Below are 17389 nucleotides of genomic sequence, written 5' to 3'. Positions count from 1 at the left end.
TCTTTCTCTCTGTTTCTCTGTCCCTCCCCTCTCTTTCTGTCCAACATTATTTTTTCTCTCTATTTGCCACTCTCTCTCTCTCTGGCTCCTTGAAAGAATACATTTTGTTTTTCACTCTCTTGCTTCCCCTCACTCTCTCTCCCTCACTCCCTCTCTGTCTCTCTCTCTGTGTCTCTCTCTCCCTCACTCCCTCTCTGTCTCTCTCTCTGTGTCTCTCCCTCACTCACTCCCTCTCTGTCTCTCTCTCTGTGTCTCTCCCTCACTCACTCCCTCTCTCTTTCTCTCTCTCTCAGGTGGAGTATGATGGGTTGACCGGCAGGGTGGAGTTCAACAGCAAAGGCCAGAGGACAAACTATACCCTGAGGATCCTGGAGAAGCACCATGGGGGTCATAAAGAGGTCAGGGGGTCAAGGGGTAATGGGTTCAAATGTGACTGGGTGGCTGACAGTCACGGTAGGGTCGGGGTTGACTGGCTGTATTTATGAGTTGATTTGACAAGCACTGGACATAGACGCACTATACGTATTGAGTAATGCATAGACATTGATCACGGGTTGACCCTTATTGTCTATCTCTTTCTCTTCGTCCCCCTCTCCCAATTCTTTTCTTTTCTTCGTCATCCGCGTGTATAGATCGGAATCTGGTACTCTAACAACACGTTGGCGATGAACTCGACGTCTCTGGACATCAACATGTCGGAGACGTTGGCTAACAAGACGCTCATCGTCACCACCATATTGGTAAAGACATTGTGGTTTCGCAAATTTGCATTGGTAGAATGTGAAACTGTTGGTTTTCTGTTGGCCATTTTGGGTTCAAACAAGATGGAGTTTAATTTACAAAGAAAAAAAAAAAAAGTCAGTCAGGAGTACACTAATCATTTTATTGTACTGTAACTTGTAATATCACTTCTTTACACCTGATCAAGTAAGTGCTAAGTAGATGTTAATGTCATTCGTGTCTAATAGGTCGCTTATTGCCGCTTAGTGACAAATCATTTTGCCAGTGACCTATATGTGAGAAATTACAATATATGTAAATGAGGGTATGTGCACGCATTCCAAGTGAAGATTCAGCCCTTACTAAATGCTTCAGGACACTGTTCCTTCTTTGAATTATGATGAAGAGATATTCAGCAGCTGTTGGTAGGACGTTTACTTCAAAAATCTACATTACATATAGATTTACATTTTAGTCACTTAGCAGACATTCTTATTCCAGAACGACTTACAGTTAGTGCATTCATCTGAGGATTGCTAGGTGAGACAACCACATCTCACAGTCATAGCAATCAAATGTTTTCCTTAATAAGTGGCTATCAACCAAGTCAGTGCTAGTAACAAAAGACAAGAACGAGTGTATAGAGATATATATATATATTTTAATCAACACGTTTCGGGTAAATGCCGTTTGATTTCCTGCTATTGCAGGAGAACCCGTATGTGATGCATAAGTCCAACTACCAGGAGCTGCAGGGAAACGACCGGTACCAGGGCTTCTGTGTGGACATGCTAAGAGAGCTGTCAGACATGTTGAAGTTCTCCTTCAGGATCAAGCTGGTGGATGACGGTCTGTACGGAGCGCCTGAACCAAATGGTTCCTGGACAGGCATGGTGGGAGAGCTCATCAATAGGGTAAGCGCACATACTCTCACACACATGCACACACACGCACATACACACTCTCACACACACACAGTCTCACACACACATGCACACACACACACACACACACACACACACAACACACACACACACACACTCTCACACACACACGCACTCTCTCTCTCACTCTCTCACACACATACACACACGCGCGCACACGCACACGCACACGCACACACACACACACACAAACACCATCTAGACGACTGGCTGTAATGGTGGGTCAATAGGGTGGGTCTTCAATCAGTCAGAGTCAGCCTTAAATATTCGCCATGGTAACTAACAAGAAGCCTTGATAAAATCCTTGGTCTTGGAGAGCTATAGGGATGTCTGGCTTTGCCCCAGCTCTGCACTACAATACCTGATACAATTCATCTAAGTTGTGATGATTAGTTGATTTATTTAATCAGGTGTTAGTGCTGGGGTGGAACAAAAACCTGCTAAGCTCTCTAGTACCATGGTTGGTGACCACTGATCAAAGTCTGCTAATCGTTGTGCTAACCTGTAGCTGTTAGTAGTATAGAACTGGTGGCTTTTAGACCACAGTCAGAGCTAGTGTTTCAAAATTCAGTTAACTTTCCCCAAATTCCCTTTTTCCAAAAATCCTCGTTAGAGGATTCACAGATTTCTTGCTTATTAATTGCAGGAATCTTCCAACCAGGATTTCTGGAAAACTGGGGAATTTGGGGAAAGTAACCAGAAATGTGCATCCCTTGTCACAGCTTTTACAACATACTGTTTGTGTGTGTATGTTTACATTGAGCCAACTCAAGTCTATGAATCTCAACTCTCCCGTAAATATTCCCTTGTGATAGCAGCTGATGCAGCAAAATGTATTGGAATCCGCAAGGCACACAAAGCTCTTTCCACTGCTCTTGCTGTAACAACAACAACAACAGCGTCTACTGTTTCTATTTTGTTTGTGGCTGCGAAGGATATTTTGGCCACAATGCCACAGACCCACCCGTTATTTTACCACACTTGCTGTTGCCATAACATCGTTTTGAGCTAATGTTGCCACCACTCAAAACGACAACTGCAATTACTGATGCTATCTGTGTGGCCCTATCTCGACTCCCGATAGTGTCTAATAACGTTGTTACTGATAATGGTAATGATAATGATGATGACGTCTGTAATGACCTTACCTTCCCCTTGTGTGAGTGGGGCTGGTGGGGTAGTGGAGCCATGCGTGACCCAACCAACTCGTTAAGAGGCTAATCAAAATCTCTCGGTTGCACACGTGGATGAACATGTGTACACACGCGCACACACACACCACACATGCACTCATGTGGAGTGAACACACTCTGGTGGCACACACAGAGAGACACACACTAATGGAGCCCTCACACACACACACACACGAAAACACACACACAAGGTTATGTAAATTCCATGAAAACACACACACTCTCACTTAATTTTTAAATAATCATCGTTATGCAATAACCACACACACAAACTAACATTCCCTAAACACTTCATTGAGTAACACACTTACCCACCCCCCTCTCTCCCGCCCTTCTCTCCTGCTACTGCCTGATGAAAGTGGGTGAAACTCGTTAATGAATATGTCCTCATTAATCAATGAATATGTAATTAAGGAACAGAGAGGTGTCTGGGGTCTTGTTTTTGTTGGATCAGCCATGCAGTCTATGATGACTATGCCCTCTATGGTGTTTCCCACCCCTCTCCTTCCTCTCTACCTCGCTCTTGAAGAATCTTCCCCTCCTCCTCTTATACTACAGTCTACACTCACCCCTGCAGGGCTCCTATATGTCAAGACTGCTTTCAAGTTCTCCTCGATAACCCCAATTGACCCCTTTTTTTATCTGTATCTCTCTGCTCTCACTTCCTCTTTCTTCGACTCCCCTCTGTCTTATATCTATCACCCTCTATATTTTTCTCTCTCTCTCTTTCTGTCTTTCTTTCTTTCTCATTCTTTCTTTCTTTCTTTCTCTCTCTATCTATCTCCCCCCCTTCTTTTTCTCCATCTCTCTCCCCCTTCTCTCTCTCTCTCTCGCTCGCTCTCCCCTTCTCTCACTTTCTCACTTACTCTCTCTCCCCCTTCTCACTCTCTTTCTTTCTCTCTCTATCTATCTCTCCCCCTTCTTTTTCTCCATCTCTCTCCCCCTTCTCTCTCTCTCTCTCTCGCTCTCTCCCCCTTCTCTCACTTTCTCACTTACTCTCTCTCCCCCTTCTCACTCTCTTTCTTTCTCTCTCTATTGCTCTCTCTCTCTATCCCATCTCTCTCTCTCGTGCTCTCTACCCCCCTATCAATCTCCATCCCTCTCCCCTACAGAAAGCAGACTTGGCGGTAGCTGGGTTCACCATCACCTCAGAGAGGGAGAAGGTCATAGATTTCTCCAAACCCTTCATGTCTCTGGGCATCAGCATCCTGTACAGAGTCCATTTGGTAAGATGACCACAGAGACAAATCCATTAAGTTATGATTTATCACTATGGGTAAGGCACTGCCATTGACTACAGATTATGTGTGCTGTACTATGTTGGTGCTTTTCCACTGTGGGAGTTGGTGCTCTTCCCATGTCCTAAGTGTCAGTTCTAGCTATGAAAATGCAATTTCCCCCGTTATAACATTTGGTCTGATTTGATAATACCAGAAGGTCTTGGAAAGCCTCAGGCTGGACCAGGGCTGCAGTGGAAAATGCACCGTTTTGTTCATTGTTCCCTGTATGGCTCAGTTGTTACTACCTCACTTCATCTGTTTATAGACCATTATAAAATGGCTTGGTTGTAAACTGTCTATCAGCTGTGGATGTATTTAGTAACATTGGCGAGTACAGTGCATAAATCATTTATTATGAGGACACGTGATCATATACAAGTCAATGCAGTGAATAGGCATGTAATTCAAACAATAGCTTGATGATTATACGCAGTTCATAAGCAGACCTTAAACTAAAGTGTCACCCAACCGTTTTCATCCAAAAAGCAATGATCATATATGGACAGCAAACAAGCCACATTACTCCGTAGCAGGGTATCCTTATGAAATATGGCGCCGGGCATTTGACTGGCAACATTGTAATTTATTGGAAATTTGAGAAATGTACCTGCCCCATATGTATTGTGTGCGTAACCTAATTAGGGCGTCCACCCATGGTGCTCAAAATGACAGAAATCACATTTAGATGATGGTAATTCATATTTATCGGAACATGTAAGTCGAAGATGCAACGTGCGGTTCCTTCTTACCAAATTCTGATGGACATTGAAGGTGTTCGAAGAAATGTCCACATTTACTTTGACTTAGCCAACAACACGAGTAACGAACAGCAAAATCACTAGCCTATGTAAATGTACTATCCCCCATACTAGAAAAGTTGATCTATTCTATTTGTCAGTTGGTCGAGAAAGAAATAGCCTATTCCATACAGACTCTGGGACGGTTTTGGGATGATACATCCCAAATTCATACAACCAGTAGAAAAGAAAGAAAAAGAAACGTTTTAAAAAAGCAATGAGTCTGATGCAACAGATCAGAACGTTATTCACATTATAAGCGCAGCAATGCGCACAAGGCAGTAGGCTACGTGCCCATGCTCGTTCCAAGATGTGTGTTGCGCTGATGAAGCGAGCCTGCTTGTTGCATTTTAACAAGCAGCTCTCGCGTTGTCCTGACCGATTTTCAGCTCATTGGTTCTGTGTAGGTTTGCTATAAGCAAGCGTCTGATTAATACGATGCATAACGGATATACTGTACACATGAGCCAATTTCATTTCCCAAAAGTATGCAAATGAACCTATAGACCGATTAGCATGTCCAGTCAAATGCATTTCCATCGACTGGTATGTCCATCAATGAATAGGCTAAAAAGGATCATTTTACGATGCTTTTTAAAAACTTATAGGCTTTTTTATAGGGCAAAAGCCGGATATTACCAGGTTACGGAAACCCAGCTCTGTAGTCTAGTATATTCCATCTCCCAAGGGTTTACAGAGCATGCAGGAAAACCATTATCAATGTAATTACTCAAGCTGTCCTGAGTCGAATTCATTAGGCACCAAATGGAAGAAAACGGGCTGAAACAGTGAGAGACTACCTGCACTTGTCCAATAAGTAACACTTGTTGTCATCTTCTATTGCAAAACCTTTTGCTACATTGTGCAATTGTGGATATGGTCCTGTACTCACATTGCCCAGTCTGTAATGAAATCAATGCCAATACTTTGTCCCCTTGTGTTTGAAATCTGAACTGCACCATCTGGTATTGATCTCCGTTAACACCATCTTTGTCTTCATCCTCCAATCAGGGACGGAAGCCAGGTTATTTCTCCTTCCTGGACCCGTTCTCTCCAGCCGTGTGGCTCTTCATGCTGCTGGCCTACCTGGCTGTCAGCTGTGTGCTCTTCCTAGCCGCCAGGTAACTGACTACGCCACCTACTGGGCTGGGGGACATGCAGCACGAATAGATCAGGGACCAGGTCGCATCTTATATCTAATGTGGCTCTAAATCTCCTTTCCCTCATCTACTGATCTAATAGAGAGGTTATGAAATGCAATTTTGGGGATCCTTTTTCACTCATTTAGACATGATGCTATTATGTATAAATCCTATGTTAAAGACTAAATAGTCCACCTTTCTCTCTGTCCACCTCCCAGGTTGAGTCCCTATGAGTGGTACAACCCTCACCCGTGTCTGATGGGGCGCAAGGACATGCTGGAGAACCAGTACACTCTGGGCAACAGCCTGTGGTTCCCCGTGGGAGGCTTTATGCAGCAGGGCTCTGAGATTATGCCCCGCGCCCTGTCCACACGCTGCGTCTCCGGGGTCTGGTGAGTGTGTATGGGTTGTGTGGGAGGGAGGTTGGAGGGGGTGTGTGGGTGCGGGTGCGCGTGCGTGGCTAGCTACAGTATCAACCTCTGTATTACTTCCTCCTCCACTTTACTCTTCTCCCAAAGCTACTGTTCATCAGATCAACCAGATGGCAGTCATATACTAATGGGAATTATATTATACCGCATTATACAACGGGTGGGTCTAATCCTGGATGCTGATTGGTTAAAACTGCATTCCAGCCGGTGTCTATTCCACAAGTTACCACCGGCTAAATCTATGATGTTAAAATTCCTATTTACTCTGTTCCATCTGACTGCGGAATCCACTGTCTCATCAGCCCAGCCAGGCAATTTATACACTAGATCTACACTGTAAAATGCATCTAGACATTATCTCCCATTGGTAATGACCTTGTTGTTATAACCTAATTGTGCCAATAAATCCTCCAAACAACGGCTTTTCACTGAAGTATACTCTTAGAAAATATGGTTCCAAAAGGTTTATTCGGCTGTCCCCATAGGAGAACCCTTTTTGGTTCCAGGTAGAACCTTTTTGGGTTCAAGGGAGAATCCTTTTGGGTTCCATGTAAAACCCTCTGTGGAAAGGGTTCTACATGGAATCCAGAAGAGTTCTATCTGGAACCAAACGATTTCTACCTGGAACCAAAAAGGGTTCTTCAAAGTGTTCTCCTATGGAGACAGCCGAAGAAACGTTTTAGGGTATAGATAGCATATTTCTTTCTAAGAGTGTACTTCACCAAACCTCACCACTCTCGTTAGTTAGCTCCATTAACTCTGAATTGTCTTGATACTGCAATGCACTGTTCAGAATAAAACGGTGTTCAACCGAAAGGATAAAGTAGTCGTTTTTTTGATAATTATGTAGATGCTCAGACAATCAACAAACGTTCCATTAGATCAGTACAACTGTAACTGTTGACAGCACTCTGTGAATGGAACGATTTCAACAATTTGACATTTGACCTTTACAAAGGTTCAGAACAAGAGCAACACTTTAAGGTGTAATATAATGCGGTGGTGGACTGGACACATATGAAGCCAGTTTCTGGACTAGGGTTGCAAAATTCTGCTAATTTACCCAAATTACCCAGGTTTTCCAGAAATCCTGGGTGTAAGATTTCAAGAATCAGTCAGGAATTAGGAGTGAATAAGCAGGAAATGCAACCGTGATTTCTCGAAAACCTGCACATTTTGGGAAAGCTACCGTAATTCTGCAACACTATTCTGGACTAACAACTGAGCCCAGGAGTAGGCTTAACTTTGCCATGGCGTAACTTGTGATAATATGCCTGTCCTCTGTCCCTCCCCCCCCCCAGGTGGGCGTTCACTCTAATCATCATCTCCTCCTACACGGCCAACCTGGCAGCTTTCCTTACAGTTCAGAGGATGGAGGTGCCTATCGAGTCTCCCGACGACCTGGCTGACCAGACCAACATCCAGTATGGTACCATCCAAGGAGGCTCCACCATGACCTTCTTCATGGTATGGATTGTGTGTGTGTGGGGGCCCCAGGTGTAATTTATGGGGGGTTCCTGTGTAATTTATGGGGGTCCTGTGTATTTTATGGGGGTTCCTGTGTATTTGATTGGGGGTTCCTGTGTATTTGATGGAGGTTCCTGTGTATTTGATGGGGGTCCTGTGTATTTGGTGGGGGTTCCTGTGTATTTGATAGGGGGTCCTGTGTATTTGATGGGGGTTCCCGTGTATTTGATAGGGGTTCCTGTGTATTTGATAGGGGTTCCTGTGTATTTGATGGGGGTCCTGTGTATTTGATGGGGGTTCCTGTGTATTTGATGGGGGTTCCTGTGTATTTGATGGGGGTTCCTGTGTATTATTTGATGGGGGTTCCTGTGTATTATTTGATGGGGGTTCCTGTGTATTTTATAGGTGGTCCTGTGTATTTGGTGGGGGTTCCTGTGTATTTGGTGGGGGTTCCTGTGTTTTTGGTGGGGGTACGTGTGTTTGAGACACAATGTATCACAAAAAGTTAGCACTTTCCCCTTTCTTTTCCTGCCATGACAACCTTCAACACACCTTTAAACAGAACTCGCGCTACCAGACGTACCAGCGCATGTGGAACTACATGCACTCCAAGCAGCCCAGTGTATTTGTGAAGAGCACAGAAGAAGGCATCGCCCGCGTGGTCAACTCTAAATACGCCTTCCTGCTGGAGAGCACCATGAACGAGTACCACCGCCGCCTCAACTGTAACCTCACCCAAATAGGAGGTCTGCTCGACACCAAGGGCTACGGCATTGGCATGCCCCTGGGTGAGTGGAAGGGGAGGGGTAGATCTGGGAGAGAGAGAGTACTTCACCCAGATAGAAGGGGCTACGGTTTTAGACCCTAACCACCAGGAGCTCTCTTCTTATTTGATGCAATTCCATCTAATTTACCATGTTATTACACCTTGACTTTATCACCCTCCCCCTCGCTGTCTCATTTCATTTTGATGATCAAAATAAATGTAACCTTACATGTTCTTGCTGGAGGCCCACTTTAATATCAAACCCACATGGTTCAGATTGATTCCTGGCTACATATCACAGCCTTGGGGCAAATGACCATATAGGTCACTCTGTTTTAGCCTCCCATCATATCTGCCATCTCTTTCATCTGTTAAGCCCTCGGATCTATCATCAAACAATTCCATTCCATAGAAAAGCATCCCTCCCCCCCAAGAATTCCCAGAATTTCCAAACATCAAAGTAGGCCTCAGAGCTATTCGATTTCCCTCAAGGACTTACCAAGGATAACATTTTTCCTCTTTCTTTCATCAACATGCCTTTAAGTTGCCCTCCAGCCCAAAGGTCAGAAATAACACACATCTTATCATCCACCTTTCTTTTTTTTTTAAAGCCAGTCGCCATGGCTACAGTTGCTTTTGACTCTGCAGCCTTGATATTACACAAGCAGGTGGTTCTCAACGAAAGACTCAAGGACAGACTTGGATCCTTGTTATAAAAAAAAAATGTATATATATGTCTTTACTCCAGCTATGTGTGAGCTCTTTCACATTCCATATTAGCCGGGGGTGGAACTGGGGTGGAACGCTTGGGGACAGAGGTCCCAAAGTCAAAATCTCAGAGGGAACATTTTGACATTTAACATTTTAGTTAGCTTTGTTAGCGGAGATCCATCTGTGAAGTTCCCAGAGTGATTTCCCCAGGTTCCACCCCAGCTAACCAGCCTATTACTGTATATTAACAGTATGTCTGGCTGGCCCACCTTACAACCTCTTACTTGTATGTATAATTGGTATTTGTTGCGTTGACACAACAGCATGGATGTCAACTTCTAAGGTTACAGTTGGCTCACATGTAGTGCAGAGTTCCAATTATACATGTTTCTCTCTCTCTCTCTCTCTCACTCACTCACCCCCTCCCTCTCTTTCTTTCTCCATCACCCTGTTCTCTACTTCTTTGTTAAGCCCTCTTTACTCCCAATCCTGTCTTGCTTCCTCGTTCCGTCTTGATTCGTTTCAATTCAATGAACTTTATTGGCACGATAAGTCACTATCTTTTATTGCCAAGCAAGGACACAGGAAGTTAAATCAATAAGGGGTCATGACGATACACAATGTATAGTAAATACTATTAACAATACAGTAATATTGTTCTCTCTCTCTTTCTCTCCTTCTCTACCTTGTCTGTCTGTTTCTCTCTCTCCCTCTCTCTGTAACTCTCTCTCTCCCTCCCACCCTCTACCTCTCTCCACCTCTTCCCCAGGCTCGCCGTTTAAAGAGGAGATCACTCTGGGGGTGTTGCAGCTGGCAGAGAACAACAGACTGGAGATCCTGAAGAGGAGGTGGTGGGAGGGGGGGCAGTGCCCCAAGGAGGAGGACCACCGAGCCAAGGGTGGGTCCAGCACCACCTGTGCCCGTAGTTTTTATTTGATTTAACCTTTATTTAACCAGTCCCATTGAGGTCAGAATACTTTTTTTATCGCAAAGGGAGACCTGTCAAAGTACCAGCGCTAATGATCAGGGGCACTATGTATTAAGGGGGCCCTATGACTTCTCATCTAGGATCAGTTTTTCTTTTTTGATCATAATCAATAAGATTACATGGACAGGGAGAACCTGATCCTAGATCAGCACTCCTACTCTGAGACGCTTGATACATAATACGACTAGTGGTCTCCAATGAAACACTCGGTAGGACACAAACACTCGGTAGGACACTAACCCTCACACACCCTCACAACCCAGCATATACCTTGAATGAGGCTAGTAAATACGCAACATTTCCGTCCAGAGTGGATCTCCGTCAGGTCCTAGTCGTGGAGGTGCTCTGAAACGCTTATACGGACACCCGCATTCATCTTTTTAACGAGCGCCCAGCACTCCCATTTTTAACGAGCTCCCAGCAACCGTCATTTGAACTTTGCCATTAGAATCTATGCTTATTGCTGAGATAATGTTCATTTGTTCCAAACCAGCTGCTATGAAGTCACATTAGAATTGCACACTACTAAAATGCACAAAATACAATCTGTACACAACACAATGAGAACATTTCCTCAAGTAGTATTAAGCACTTGTTTCTTAGATACTTATAAAGCCAATGTTTTTTTGGTGTCACAGAAGAGTGGACACGAGTGGATTGGTAAACGTAGCCCATTCTATTCCCATCACAATGTCTCACAGCTGGAAATTCCATTTGCTTCCGATATGTGTGTACTTGATCTAATTGTGATTATGTGTTGTGTGAATATGTCGGGTTTATTTTGCCTCAACATTTAAAGATGGAATCTGCATTAGGGGGAAAACTGCGCCACCGTCTGACCCAGCAGAGGTGAAGAGTCTAGCTCAACGTGGAGAAAAAAATCATTCGCAGTACATATTCGGCTGTTCTATCGGACATGCAATGATGTCTGAGACAAAACAAATGTGTTCATGGTTTGCAGTAACTTCTTGGTTGTTGTAATATTGCACACAGACTTGGCAAATTCACCATGAAGGGTTCCAGCATTAAGAACAAACCACATTTGGAAGATTTATTTAATTACTGCTATGATTACCACATTTTTGTAATGGGTGCGTGCTGGTGGCAGGGAGGTCAGGCGCAGAAGAATGAACTTGGTATAAACGGAGTCGTTTAATAAGTGCTCACAAAATCCGAAAACCAAAATATACAAAAATAATGAAAGTGGCTACAAAACCCGTTGCACACCAGAACATAATAGCACCAATACATACAACAAACCATCACCCACAAGGACATGAGGGGAAACAGAGGGTTAAATACACAACATGGAATTGATGGGATTGGAACCAGGTGTGATGGAAGACAAGACAAAACCAATGGAAAATGAAAAATGGATCAGTGATGGCTAGAAGGTCGGTGACGTCCGAACAAGGAGAGGGACCGACTTCGGGGAAAATGTGTGTGTGTGTGTTGGTTGTTTGTGTGTGAACATGCACTGCTCAAAAAAGTAAAGGGAACACTAAAATAACACATCCTAGATCTGAATGAATTAAATATTCTTATTAAATACTTTTTTCTTTACATAGTTGAATGTGCTGACAACAAAATCACACAAAAATTATTAATGGAAATCAAATTTATCAACCCATGGAGGTCTGGATTTGTAGTAACACTCAAAATTAAAGTGGTGAACCACACTACAGGCTGATCCAACTTTGATGTAATGTCCTTAAAACAAGTCAAAATGAGGCTCAGTAGTGTGTGTGGCCTCCCACGTGCCTGTATGACCTCCCTACAACGCCTGGGCATGCTCCCACATGAGGTGGCAGATGGTCTCCTGAGGGATCTCCTCCCAGACCTGGACTAAAGCATCCGCCAACTCCTGGACTGTCTGTGGACAGTCTGTGGTGGATGGAGCGAGACATGATGTCCCAGATGTGCTCAATTGGATTCAGGTCTGGGGAACGGGCGGGCCAGTCCATAGCATCAATGCCTTCCTCTTGCAGGAACTGCTGACACACTCCAGCCACATGAGGTCTAGCATTGTCTTGCATTAGGAGGAACCCAGGGCCAACCACACCAGCATATGGTCTCACAAGGGGTCTGAGGATCTCATCTCGGTACCTAATGGCAGTCAGGCTACCTCTGGCGAGCACATGGAGGGCTGTGCGGCTCCCCAAAGAAATGCCACCCCACACCATGACTGACCCACCGCCAAACCGGTCATGCTGTAGGATGTTGCAGGCAGCCGAACGTTCTCCACGGCGTCTCCAGACTGTCACGTCAGTCACATGTGCTCAGTGTGAACCTGCTTTCATCTGTAAAGAGCACAGGGCGCCAGTGACGAATTTGCAAATCTTGGTGTTCTCTGGCAAATGCCAAACGTCCTGCATGGTGTTGGGCTGTAAGCACAACCCCCACCTGTGGACGTCGGGCCCTCATACCACACTCATGGAGTCTGTTTCTGACCGTTTGAGCAGACACATGCACATTTGTGGCCTGCTGGAAGTAATTTTGCAGGGCTCTGGTAGTGCTCCTCCTGCTCCTCCTTACACAAAGGCGGAGGTAGCGGTCCTGCTGCTGGGTTGTTGCCCTCCTACGGCCTCCTCCACGTCTCCTGATGTACTGGCCTGTCTCCTGGTAGCGCCTCCATGCTCTGGACACTACGCTGACAGACACAGCAAACCTTCTTGCCACATCTCGCATTGATGTGCCATCCTGGATGAGCTGCACTACCTGAGCCACTTGTGTGGGTTGTAGACTCTGTCTCATGCTACCACTAGAGTGAAAGCACCGCCAGCATTCAAAAGTGACCAAAACATCAGCCAGGAAGCATAGGAACTGAGAAGGTGTCTGTGGTCCCCACCTGCAGAACCACTCCTTTATTGGGGGTGTCTTGCTAAATGCCTATAATTTCCACCTGTTGTCTATTCCATTTGCACAACAGCATGTGACATTTATTGTCAATCAGTGTTGCTTCCTAAGTGGACAGTTTGATTTCACAGAAGTGTGATTGACTTGGAGTTACATTGTGTTGTTTAAGTGTTCCCTTTATTTTTTTGAGCAGTGTATTTTCCTTGCCTGTGTGGTAGACATTTCCCCTTTTCTAAAATATTTCTTATTTTCATTTCAGCTTCTGTTTAATTTTGACATCTGCTACCCCTTCTCTCATTCAAAATGCTTAGATAGCTACAAGCAACAGACTGGACGATACAGAAGAAGACAGAGGACGCTAGATGTTGTTTGTGTGTTGCACCTTAGGCAGCCCACACTAAGACATAGTGCAGGTCCCAAATGGTGCCCTAATCCCTATATAGTGCACTACTTTCAACCAGAGGCCTATGTGTCGAAAGTAGTGCACTATATAGTGAATAGGGAACAATTTGGGATGCGGACACAGTGATACGAGCTTATTAAGTCAATGAGTGCAGACTTGTTGAATTGCACACAGACACACACATACACACACCACACTCTCTGTGGGGACATTATGCTACAAGGTTCATCAAGCTTTCCTCCCCCTCAGGTTTTGTATAGAGAGTATTAGAGGGCTCTGATGATCCTGTTACGGCCTATGTTTCCCATATGTGTGTGCCAGTGTATGGGTCAACACACAGCCCTACCACTACCCCTCTATCCGTGTGTTAGAACTGCCTGCATCGTTTCCTCCCCAGGTCTGGGCATGGAGAACATCGGGGGCATCTTCGTGGTGTTGATCTGCGGCCTCATCATCGCCGTGTTCGTGGCCATCATGGAGTTTGTCTGGTCCACCCGCCGCTCGGCAGAGACAGACGAGGTACGCCCTCACTGCTGCCCCGGCCAAAACCACAGACACCCTCCAGTAGGTTACTATGGCAACACACCTCCCGGTGTGCAGTGCAGTGCAGTGAGTGTTGATTTGGTGCCGCCGTGTTGATGTGTACATGGTTGCAAGCAAACAGACGGTGATGGTCGATGTCTGCGTTTCCTTTCTTCTCTTTTTCCCCGCTCTCTAGGCTGTCTGTGATTCAGTACTCTCCCCCTCTCTTTCGCTCTCTATCCCTCACTCCTCTGTCTCTCTCGCTCTCTGTGTTTGCCATTGTTATTCCGCCTGCTAGTCCTTTGTTTCATTTTATTTCATTGGCGTCTGGGTACAACACTGTTTGTGACTTTCATTTGCTCCTGCTTTATCTCCGCCTGCTGCTCTGTTTGTTTTCGTGGTTCCGGTTTCAGTTGTCTCCCTCTCTCCATCTCTATCTTCATTCTCTATTTGAGATCCTTTTGAATATGTGTCAGTGTCACTGGAGGTAAGCTACTCATGAGTCGTATTTCCATTGTTCGGAGGTCACACTGCATTTGCACAGTGCAACATGTTTAGTTAAGCTCAGACGATTTCTCTCCATTTCTCTCGCTCTTTCTCTCTCTCTCTTTCGTTCTCTCTTTCTGTTTCTCTCCCTCTCACATTCACATTCATCTCCCTATCCCTCCTCTCCATCTCGCTGTCGTTTTCTCTCTCTCTCTCTCTCTCTCTCTCTCTCTGTCTTCCCTCGCTCTAACACTTCTCTTCTCTCTCTCCTAGATGTCAGTGTGTCACGAGATGCTGACCGAGTTCCGCAACGCCATCTCCTGTAAGAAGACCTCACGCTCTCGGCGGCGGCGGCCCTTGGCCAGCACTGGCGGTGTCCTGCGCCACCCCACCCGCCTCCAGCTGGGTGTCCCAAGACCCATCCGCCTAGTCCGCGAGATGCGTCTCAGCAACGGCAAGCTCTACAGTGGCTCGGGCCCCCTGACAGGCGGAGGGGGAGCAGCAGGGGGGGCGTGCGGGGCCGTAGGAGGGGGGCCCTCAGACATGGGCCCGGGGCCACAGCGCCTCCTGGAGGACCATCTGGGCTCCAACACTACGCCGCCCCCTCCCCCGCCCGCTGCTGCCACAGCGCCACCCTCCCGGAGCTGTGCCCACGTGCGGATCTGCCAGGAGTGCCGGCGCATCCAGAACCTGAGGTCGGCATCGTCCTTCTCACGCATCCCGCCCCACCTCGGCCCACACTCTTCTCTGTCCCTGCCCCGCCTCCCGCCACCCCCACCCCCCTCCTCTACCGACAGCGATGGGGGTGGCTGCGACACAGTGAGCCCCAGGCGGCCCAAACCTAAGCCCACACCCCCTCCGCGGCCCTTACCGCCGGCCAAGACGCCCACCACAGACCTGCTGCTCGGGAAACAAGACTGAGGAACGGAGGGGTCAGACGTGATAATAGTCGAGGGTTAAAAGTCAAAGGTCAGGGTATTTGCAGAGAAACGCGTAGGAACGAGGAGCGGAGGGGGCTGTAAGCTTGTAGCGTATTGACACGGCAGAATCAAACCACTCTGATCCGTTTGAGGGGGTGGAGAAGGGTTCATTCTCCAGATACCAACCCAGTCAACACAGTCCTCTTAAACCAGGAGTCGTGCTAAAACAGGAGACTGGTTCAAAATGGACTAGATGGTATATTCAGACACTGAGAGACTTCAGGAGGGGCCTTCACATTGCTCCCTCGCTAGTCTATGCTCTTCTGCCACAGCTCCCGTGAGACGGGCATGTTAAACCAACCCATGGTCTCCACTTTGATCTGCTATGCCACAGGCTGTCTATGGAGTGGAAATGGACTTTTGACCACACACGACCGTTAGCTGCCTACGGTGCATTGAGAGACCATGTGGTGCCCGTTCCACAGTATGCATAGACGTGTTCAAGCTGCCTGGTTTGGCTTTTGACCCCTCACTCTTTCACTTGGATCTGGTGGGAGGACTTGACCTATCCCACAAGCGCTGGAGAGGTTCAGGGGACCATAGAGACTTCACACACGGACACACGTACACAGAAACTCTTGCGCTTAGAGAAGTTGGTTCTCACAAAAAGATGCATATTTTTCCCCAGAGCTGCTGCAAGAGCTTGAACTTTGGAATTCTGGGACATGTAAAACCAGACGATGAAGGAAAAAAAAAAGAGGCTTTCTCTGAGTGTAACTCGCCTAATTTATTTTCTATCTTTCTTTCGTTATATATTTGTATTGTCGTCATTGGTTTTCTCGGTCACTGTGTAGTTATTGACTCATGTTTTTGGTTTGTCATTAAAGATCCTTGAGAAGCAGATGTGGAGATCATGACCAAATGAGGTCGCTTTCCAACCAATCATAAGCCCGGGAACAAAGTTCAAAGGTCAACATCTGAAACATATATTGACAGTACGCCCCAGATCAAATGATTCAATATTACAGTCCATGTTGGCTTGTTACAGTAGCAGTGTGTGACTTTGCTTTTCCACTGCTTTCCAACAAGCCGGTTTTGCCACGGAGTTTTAACGACAGAGTTTGTGTATCGGAGCCCCATCCAATTACAGAAAAACAGAGCCACAGAGCACAGTTTAACAGCACGACATGTTGTGAATCCTTCAAACAGATCAGAATTTAAGAAACTGGATATAAAGAGCAAGGTAAAAAGGAATGACAAAAGAGACAAACTGATGATCATATATAGTTATACGAAGCAGGATAGGAGAAACGTATTGCACAGTCCTGTCTTAGCCAATGGTAAGAGGAAACCTGTGTTAATGTGCGTTCTGTATGATTCATATGGGGGACATAAGGTTGTGTGAGTGCGTACGTACAGAGGAAAGGATGGGTCAGAGTGCATTTAGTCATATTTTATGCTTCTTTTTTTTGTGCTAAATGGATTATTTAAGCAATAAGGCCCGAGGAGGTATGGTATATGGCCAATATACCACGGCTAAGGGCTGTTCTTTCACATGATGCAATGAGGAGTGACTGCATACAGCCATGAGCCATGGTATATTGGCCGTATACCACCAACCCCTGAGGTGCCTTATTGTGATCAATAAACTGGTTACCAACGTAAATTAGAGCAGTAAAAATAAATGTTTTGTTAAACCCATGATTTTAATATATATATATTTTTTATCTTCATTTAACTAGGCAGGTCAGTTAAGAACAAAT

At 45.7% G+C, this 17389-nt stretch overlaps 1 protein-coding gene across 4 annotated transcripts in view; it reads left to right on the top strand.

Annotated features, from left to right (window-relative positions):
- The window catches only part of LOC112229831 (glutamate receptor ionotropic, kainate 5-like), a 79653-nt gene extending 63380 nt beyond the window's left edge, over positions 1-16273 (top strand). For 2 of the 4 annotated variants that reach the window (XM_042310310.1, XM_042310311.1), the window contains 11 exons: positions 294-398; positions 633-740; positions 1431-1634; positions 3970-4083; positions 5946-6055; positions 6295-6468; positions 7809-7974; positions 8537-8762; positions 10221-10349; positions 14096-14307; positions 14980-16273. In XM_042310310.1, coding sequence (XP_042166244.1) covers positions 294-398; positions 633-740; positions 1431-1634; positions 3970-4083; positions 5946-6055; positions 6295-6468; positions 7809-7974; positions 8537-8762; positions 10221-10349; positions 14096-14307; positions 14980-15627 — 2196 coding nt within the window. In that variant the 3' untranslated portion in view covers positions 15628-16273. The remainder of the gene's footprint in view (positions 1-293; positions 399-632; positions 741-1430; positions 1635-3969; positions 4084-5945; positions 6056-6294; positions 6469-7808; positions 7975-8536; positions 8763-10220; positions 10350-14095; positions 14308-14979) is intronic. The other 2 variants (XM_024395909.2, XM_042310312.1) reach the window with 2 other exon arrangements.
- Positions 16274-17389: the final 1116 nt, after the last annotated feature.

This window comes from Oncorhynchus tshawytscha, linkage group LG31 (genome assembly GCF_018296145.1).
Source record: "Oncorhynchus tshawytscha isolate Ot180627B linkage group LG31, Otsh_v2.0, whole genome shotgun sequence".
In the NCBI taxonomy this organism is placed as follows: domain Eukaryota; kingdom Metazoa; phylum Chordata; class Actinopteri; order Salmoniformes; family Salmonidae; genus Oncorhynchus; species Oncorhynchus tshawytscha.
Note: the sequence above shows the minus strand (reverse complement) of the source record. Positions and strands in the feature narration are given on the sequence as shown.